General features: G+C 33.9%; 1 protein-coding gene across 1 annotated transcript; it reads left to right on the forward strand.

Annotated features, from left to right (window-relative positions):
- Nucleotides 1-3,603: 3,603 nt before the first annotated feature.
- LOC109018880 (receptor protein kinase TMK1-like) lies at nucleotides 3,604-9,167 on the forward strand. The gene is made up of 2 exons (XM_019001069.2): nucleotides 3,604-6,430; nucleotides 8,367-9,167. Exons 1-2 carry the CDS (start codon nucleotides 4,024-4,026, stop codon nucleotides 8,870-8,872), a joined length of 2,913 nt encoding a protein of 970 aa, XP_018856614.2. The 5' UTR covers nucleotides 3,604-4,023; the 3' UTR covers nucleotides 8,873-9,167.
- Nucleotides 9,168-9,440: the final 273 nt, after the last annotated feature.

Below are 9,440 nucleotides of genomic sequence, written 5' to 3' on the forward strand. Positions count from 1 at the left end.
CCTGTCTGGTACAAAGACTAGCTAGAGTTTGTGCGCAAGGTTAATTGTACAGCTAGTTTAAACTAATTGTACGTACAGCTAAATTATTCTTGTGGCCTGCTTTTTTCTAGGCTAGCTGTAACGGTGGTTTTGCTCTTGAAGTGCTCTTTGATTGGTTTCCAATATGCATGCCACCAAATTTCTGTGTCATATTTACTTTAAAAGTTATAAGATTACTATTATAATTTTAGAAAATTAAATGTATTCATTTTTTTTTGAGTTGGAAAAGAGGGTTTTTGAACTGATCTAGACTACTATTTTAGAGGTTAAAATTATACCGACCACATACTTTTAATATAACATAGATATAAAAACATATTGTAAAAATGATAGTTTTTATACTATTTTGCTTTTCTTTAGTGGACTAAGGAGTAGTTTGGATTCAGAGATGAGTTGAGATGGTTTATGAATAGTAAAATAAAAATTAAATTATTTATTATATTTTGTATAAAAATTTAAAAAAAATATTTTAAAATTTAAAAAAATTAAATTATTTATTATATTTTATATGAAAATTTAAAAAAATTATATTAATAAAATAAAATAAATTAAAGTAAATTGAAATGAATTACGAAAAGAAACGAGGTGTAAGAGTTCATTGGAAGGTGAAATGAAATATCACAATAACACGTACGACGGAATAAGAATATAGTATCTAGAATAACTCATAATTAAAGTATTTATGCCAAATATTCACAAAGACTGAATCAATGCAGAGGCTAAAATGAAACAGTCATACCATCTAAATCCTACATAGTTCCAGCATGCTCAGGTGTGTTTGGAAACAATTTTTATGTCATCCTATTCCATTTTATGTTAGTCTCAAACATCATTAAAATATAAATTCTTTTAAATTAATTATTATAATTTTTTTAAACTAATAATTACAACTTCACAAAACTTTGAATAAAAAGCAAAAGTCAATTCAGTTTTTTCAAATTTTAAAACAAAAATAATATTAAAATTTTAGAACATAAACTTATTGCATAATCTAGAAAAAAATAAATTCAATGAATTAACGTAAAAAATGTCAATTTTTATAAAATTAAATTTATTTTTAATTAAATTACATGATTACGTTGGTTGATTGAATTTATTTTCTTCTAAATTATACAAAAATTTCATGTTCTGAGATTTTAAATACATATTCAAAGAATAAAAGGAACAAAAGAATAACTAGATAGGAAAACAGTAATAAAAAAAAGTATAAGAGTATCATTCTATATCGGATGTAAAATTTTCATTTCATCTTATTCTCCAAATATCGTTGAATTAAGTTCTCTTGTCTCTCTCTTCTTCTTTAATTCTTAAGTAGTGTTTGGATGTTGAAGTGAGTTGAGTTGAGTTGAGTTGAGATGATAAAATATTGTTAGAATATTATTTTTTAATATTATTATTATTTTAAGATTTGAAAAAGTTGAATTATTTATTATATTTTATATTTAGATTTGAAAAAATTATAATGATAAATTGAGATGAATTTAAAAACTAAACGAAACCAAAATACAATCTACTACATTTTGGCCCTGGCAAAGGCCATTGCTTTCATTGTATTTGCGCATGAGTTGAAAATTTCATTATTTTAAGCAGAAATTACCCTTGTGGCAAAAGTTCTGCTTCTGTGTGTTCGATCTTGTCTTCCACCAGTATGCAATCATTTGACTGGTCATACTTGTAGGGCATTATATAGGCACATTAATTGTTGATTAACTTATTATACTAATTATTATAATTATTTAAATACTTTTTGGTTAAAAATTAGTCAAGCAATGGACCAATGCATGCCATTCATGCTTTATTTTCAAGAGAGAGGTTATTCTGCCGTATCAATGGTACCGCTCAAGTGTACCGCACGGTGAAATTTTTAATTTTTTATTTAATAATTAACGCAATGATTTTAAGAATATTAATATATATTTTTTTATTTTTTAAATATATTTAAAATAATAATAATATTAAAAAATAATATTTAAATAATTTTTTAACTTTATAATATTATTATTTAATTTTTTTATCTCATTTTTTAAAGTTGAATAAAACATCTTAAGTCCTTAGTTTATAAAAATATTCTGAAATATTTTAAATATTCAAATGAATTCTTAATTTACACAAATATTTTAAAAAAATAAATTTATAAATCGATATGTTTTGATTTAAATATGTTATAAAACATATTTTATTATAAAATGTGTTTAGGATATCATATAATCGAAATCCAAGATGTCATCTCCCAAATTTAAGAGGTCCAAGTGATTTTTATTTTCTATTTTTTTTTATAATATATAGGGGCCAAAAGCCCTTGTCTTGTTTTGGTAATTTTGAAGGCAAGCGTCGGCGCTCGCCATTGGTTGGTAGATAAATAATAAATAAAATATAGGTATATTTCAAAGTGGGAAAAGTAGGCAAAGCCTGGAATTGTGTTAGGGAATTTTCTTGGAGGGGTGGGACGTCGATGTCTGCTTGTTTATTATACCCTTCCCCAAAAGAATAGCAACTTCTTATGTACCCGAGATCAGCGGAGCCCTGTCCTCACAAAACGGCCATCGGATCCTTTCTAACACAACAGGCCCCACTTTTTCTTTCTTTCTTTCTTTCTCGTTAAGTTTCTGCAAATGAGATTAAATGTGTTCAAATAAATATTAAAAATTAAATAAAATAATTTTTAATATTATTTTTATTTTGATATTTAAAAAAATTAAAATTTTTATTTTATTTTATATAAAAATTTAAAAATATTATAATAATTAAATAAAATGAGATTAAAAATTCTGCATATAGCTACTCATCTGTCTCCTTTTTCTTACTAAATTAGATTTCTAAGTATACGTCAGTCTAATCTAATTTCAGATTCTCAAATTCTTGACAAATGTAAGACACATAGATACGTAATTTATTATATTTATTAGCATTTAATATTATTATAAATACTGTATTTATCTCTTTCAAATTCTATAATTTAAAATAAAATATTTATGCATCAAAATTCAAATTGAATTGTTCTACTTTTTAATATATTATTATATTAGATATCGTTATTGTCTCGTATCTATAAATAAAATTTCGAAATAAAATTATGAATTTTATAATCACAATTATCAATTGTGAGGAGTTTTATTTTATAAAAATAAATTTATAAATTAAAATAAATATTATATACTATATTTTTATTTTATTTTAATCATATTAAATAATTTGTGATATATTAATTATTATCATATGATAAAAAAAATATGTAATAAATAATTATTTAATAATGATAAATATATCACATTATATTTAATGAGATAAAAATGAGATGATAATATAATGTATATAATTTTCTTAAAATATATATATATCTATAATTTACTTTATAAAATTATTTTTAATTAAAGTATTTTTGAGAAGCCCGTCTACACACAAACTGAGAGAATTCTTCGTACGTCTTTTACTGTTAAGTGGGCCACATCGTCCGGGGCACTTCAGTCATTTATATATATGTAAGAGAATTAAATAATTTATTTAAAAATAAATGATAAATATTGTCACGGGGAAGAAACAAAACGAAGATCAAAAAGACGGAAACTGAGTGTAGAGAGACAGTTATGGTGGAGTTCGACTACCTTGTCTGTATTCTTTTCTGTTCCTTCTCTCGAGAAGCGGATAGAAGTTGAAACCCCTCAAAAGTAGAAGCTGTTTTCTTTCTGCCCGTCCCTATCTCAACTTGGACTCTCCATTTTTACCCATCTGGGTCCTCACCGTTTTCGTTTAAACCTTTCCTTTTGAATGCCCATTTCTTGGAAAGATAAAGAAAACAGCTCTCTGTTCTCTTCCAGTTTTGTTTTTCCAATCTCTCGTATTTTTTTACTCTGGATCTGGGTCTTTTGTTTCGACTGTGGATTTTGGTGATATGAATGAGTTGAATTAGCATTCAAATGGGTTTTCTGAGGTACATTTGGATTTGCTCTGTGCATTCAAATGAGTTAATTCTCTGAGCGAGTAGTCATGGAGGTTGCCCAGACGAGGGTATGCATTTTCGTCTCTTTCTTCCTATTTACAGTGGCTTATGCTGCCACGGACCCCAATGATCTCAAAATCCTGAACGATTTCAGGGAAGGTTTGGAAAATCCAGAGCTTCTCAAGTGGCCTGCCAATGGGGATGATAACCCATGCGGCCCTCCTTCCTGGCCTCACGTCTTCTGTTCTGGGGATAGGGTGTCACAGATTCAGGTTGCCGACCTTGGTCTCAGGGGACCTCTGCCAAAGAACTTTAACCAGCTCTCAAGGCTCTTCAATCTGGGCCTTCAAAGAAACAAGTTCAACGGGACGTTGCCCACCTTTAGAGGTTTATCGGAGTTGCAATTTGCTTACATAGACTACAATGAATTCGACTCGATCCCATCTGATTTCTTTGACGGACTTACCAGTATTCGTGTCCTCGCTTTGGATTATAATCCGTTCAATGAAAGTACTGGATGGTCTCTTTCAGAGGAGTTAGCAAAATCAGTTCAATTGACAAATCTTTCTTTGATACATAGTAATTTGGCTGGTCCATTGCCAGAATTTCTAGGTACATTACCGTCCCTCACAGCTTTGAAGCTTTCATATAACCGATTATCTGGTGAAATTCCATCGAGTTTTGGGCAATCATTGATGCAAATTCTATGGCTGAATGATCAAGATGGTGGTGGGATGACGGGTCCAATCGATGTAATTGCTTCAATGACTTCATTGGCACAACTTTGGCTACATGGAAACCAGTTCGTGGGGACTATTCCAGAAGGAATAGGAAATCTGACATCGTTGAAAGATCTCAATCTGAACGGAAACCAATTTGTTGGACCGGTTCCTGAGAGCTTAGCAAGTATGGAGCTTGAGAGCTTGGACTTGAACAACAACCAGCTTATGGGGCCAATACCAAAGTTTAAGGCGGGTAATGTTTCTTATGCTTACAATTCCTTTTGTGAACCTGATCCTGGGCTTCAATGTGCACCAGAAGTTATTTCGCTTTTGGATTTTCTCGGCGGTGTAAATTATCCCTTGAGCCTTGCTTCTGAATGGTCTGGCAATGAACCCTGTGAAGAGCCATGGTTGGGACTGAGCTGCAATTCAAATTCCCAAGTTTCTGTCATAAATTTGCCAAGACGTATGCTTAATGGCACTCTGAGTCCTTCAATTGCAAAGTTAGGTTCCCTGATTGAAATCAGGCTTGGAGGAAACAACTTACATGGTACAGTCCCTGATAATTTTACTGAATTGAAATCATTAAGATTGTTGGATTTGAGTGGAAACAATATTCAGCCACCACTACCGAGATTTTCTCAAAGTGTGAAGGTTATAACCGAGGGAAATCCTATGTTAGTCGCTAATGCAACTCCTGTATCTCCCTCACCTGCTAAAAGCCCACCACCCGTTACTCTAAAACCTCCCCCAAACGACCCACCGTTAGCCTCTGCACCCAAAGCACCATCCCATGGATCTCCCCCAGTTAAAGGCTCAAGCTCCAATCCATCATCAAGTGTTTCACCAAGGCAACTCGAATCAAAAAGCTCCAAAAGATTGAAAACAGTGATGATTTTGGGTGGAGTTGCTGTTATTGCAGGTCTGGTTCTCACGATTTTGCTATCCATTTACTGCTGTAAGAAGCAGAGACACACTAGAAATGCTCCTAGCTCCATTGTTGTTCATCCTAGAGATCCAACAGATCCAGGAAATAAGGTTAAGATTGCAATTTCAGACAGCACAACAGGAAAGTTATCAACTCAAACTGGGAGCAGTTCTTCTTTTAATATCAGTGGTGGGACTGAAAGTTCTCGTGTCATTGAAGCAGGGAATGCGGTCATATCAATTCAAGTTCTACGCAAGGCCACTAATGATTTTGCACCAGAAAATGAACTTGGCCGTGGTGGATTTGGAAGTGTTTATAAGGGTGAATTGAACAGTGGGACAAAATTCGCTGTTAAAAGAATGGAAAGTGGGGTGATGAGCAACAAAGCTTTAGATGAATTTCAGGCTGAAATCGCTGTTCTGTCTAAGGTCCGGCACCGCCATTTGGTATCTCTGTTGGGGTTCTCCAGTGAAGGAAATGAAAGGCTTCTGGTGTATGAGTACATGCCTCAGGGTGCTCTAAGCAGGCATCTTTTCCATTGGAAGAGCCTGGCATTGCAGCCACTATCTTGGACGAGGAGGCTCGTAATTGCATTGGATGTTGCTAGAGGAATGGAGTATCTTCATAATCTGGCTGGCCAAACCTTCATACACCGTGATCTCAAGTCTTCTAATATTCTTCTGGATGATGACTTTCGGGCAAAAGTTTCTGATTTTGGATTGGTCAAACTTGCTCCAGATGGAGAGAAATCCGTTACTACTAAGCTTGCTGGGACATTTGGATACCTTGCGCCTGAATATGCGGGTAAGATTATTTTTTCCATTTCCACTTTTCGTTTGAGTCCCTGTTAATTCTTAATTCTGGCATTGGTTAGAAAGTGATTCGGGGATATTGGGTATGGCAGAAAATCATAGCTGCAAACTATTTTGCATTTTGTATATTGGCCCAAATTTTAATTTTTTAGCAAGTTCTAGGTGGCATGTTTACAACTTATAATGTCTAAGAGTTCTCCCTTCTAAACTGCAAAACAATGTAGATGTTGGTGTCGGTTGTGTATAATTTTCAAAGTTCGTTGTTCGTGAGTAGTTGTCACTAAGTTTGGATGTTGAGTTGAGTTCCTTATGAATAGTAATAAATTAAGATGGCAGTGTGAGTTTTGTGGGGTCCATCTAAGATGAGTTTAAATGTGTTTAGATGTTAAGATGAGTTTATATGTATTTATGAGAAGTTGAAAAAGGTTGTGGGTCTCATGTGTAAAGAAGTGTTGAATTGAAAAAGGTTGTGGGTCCCATGTGTAAAGAGGTTTTGAGTTGAGATGAGTTTAGTAATTTGAGAGTTGGGTGTTTGGATGTTAGACTTAACTTAAAATTAGTCTGAATTGAGTTGAACTCAGATGAGTTTAACAACCAAACGGGGCCTTAGTTGAGCTGAATTCATCCACCTTAGAACACGGTACAAGTGAAAGCTGATAGTAAAATTTCCTTTATCAACACTTGTGCTGTCTTCACTCTTGAGCCCAAGAAGATTTAGTGAGCATAAAACTTGCAAGCCAGAGGATCACTGTCCAAAATATTTTAAGTCTATAATTATCAATTTCTTACAAGCCGTTATAGAATCTTTCAAGGTATGTTAGGACAGTTTAACGCAGGTTTCACTCTTCTATGTTGCACCAAATGCAAAAGTCCTGTTTCCTTTCCTGTTCTTGTTAATTACACCTATCAATGGCTTGTTCAGCCGTGAAAATACTTTGATAAGAATTTGTTTCTGAAAAAGGTACAAGCTGATAGACTACCTGCAGGTCATACTTGCTTTAAGTGTATGTTCTTCTGCCAAACAGTGTTCATTTAGAGAACACAATTTAAGTTACTGATTGAATGGGACTCGATTTTACACAAATACGTAGCGTAGAAAGAGAATGAAATACCAGTGGATATCCTGTTGTTGTAAGTTGTGACTTGTGATCTTTAAGGTATGTCTAAATGAAACTTTTCAATTTTATTTGAATCCCAAGATCAGAATTTTCATGATTGCAGAAGTTTTCTCAATCAAATTAGTTCCATGGCACACAAATTCTCAAAGAAATTTGTGAAAAAAGACTGCAAGTTGAGTACCACCCCTATTATTTGAGTAGAGGCTAGTAGAAGGGGTTTCACTGGGATCATGAAGATGATAGGATATCCATAGATGCTCAGAGGTACATATAAAAGAGCATCATATTCTTCCCTCTTTGAAGTTTGATAAATGGTGACTTGCTGTTTGGTTGAATAGGAAATAGGATTAACTCTAAGAAATATGAGTGCCATATACTGGATCGTCTAGCTTCGGAGCCACCAAAAGGTCTCTCATGTTAAAATAACAATTTTTTGGTTCCAAAAGTATAAATTGATGGGAAACAGAATCTAGTTACATAACTATGATTCTAACTATACATTAATATTACTTTCCCTTTAACTATAAAAAAAAAAAAAAAAAAAACAACAACTAAGATTCTAATGCTTTCCCTTGCACATGACTAGACTGAACATGTAAATGCGCCGCCGGGGTGGGGTGGGCGCGGGTTGGGCGCGGGGTGGGGGAAAGGTATGAAAAAGCCAAACTAAATAGGGTATGGTTTATATATATCAATATGGGCCAATATATTTACAAGTGTTATATATGGTTCATATCCCCTTGATGTGGAAGTACTTTAGGAATTTTATTCAACACATTAAAGTTTCACTTTCAATTCTGTTGGTTGCAGTGATGGGGAAAATCACAACTAAAGCTGATGTCTTCAGCTATGGAGTGGTGTTGATGGAAATTTTGACTGGATTGACAGCACTTGATGAGGGACGCTCGGAGGAAAGCCGGTACTTGGCTCAGTGGTTTTGGCGAATCAAGTCAAGTAAAGAGAAACTTTTGGCTGCCATTGATCCAGCTCTTGATCCAGATGAAGAGACCTTTGAGAGCATCTCTGTCATTGTCGAACTTGCTGGACATTGTACGGCAAGGGAGCCAAATCATCGGCCTGATATGGGCCATGCAGTGAATGTCCTGTCCCTACTGATTGAGAAATGGAAGCCAATTCATGATGAGTCCGAGGATTTCTCTGGAATTGATTACAGTCTACCCCTTCCCCAGTTGTTGAAGGTTTGGCAGGAAGCAGAAAGCAAACACAGTTTTACTAGTCTTGATGACAGCAAGGGAAGTATACCAGCAAGGCCTACTGGATTCGCGCAATCCTTCACATCTGCCGATGGCCGATGAGTCAAACATAATCCGGTGAAATTAATCTTTCTTGCTGAATTATTCCTAAATAAACCGGTTATCTAGTTGCTCCAAATAGGCATATTTTGCTCTTCCAAGTAAGATCTCATGTTGCAGAATTTGTTTCTCGAGCTCAGAGAACCGGAACAGTGATGTAGATACTGGGAGTTGATACTTGTTTGTTGGTTATTCCTTCAATTATCCAGTCTGTATTTTCCTTCTTATTTAATGTTTCTCTGTAAAGAATTTATGTCACTTCAAAACATATGGATTTATTTCATACCCCTTTTGACTCCTTGAGTTTTCCTTATCCTCTGTTTCTTTTCCCGCCTAACCACTTGTGGGCATCCTAGACGCATTAACTCGACTCCCAGTGCAAATTTGGCTGTTTCATAAACCAAACTATCAGAGATATGAACTTCAGCAAAATAGTCACCAATTGTATGACTTGGAATAGGAATTCTTTGACTGATGAATTTATGCACGCGCTCAAAGGTATGGCTCTAAACTAAGTTGGTCGAAAAGCAGTCTAACAGAGGTTTGAGAGTGATATTGAGAGAATCGATGG

Source organism: Juglans regia, chromosome 14 (genome assembly GCF_001411555.2).
Source record: "Juglans regia cultivar Chandler chromosome 14, Walnut 2.0, whole genome shotgun sequence".
NCBI classification, from domain to species: domain Eukaryota; kingdom Viridiplantae; phylum Streptophyta; class Magnoliopsida; order Fagales; family Juglandaceae; genus Juglans; species Juglans regia.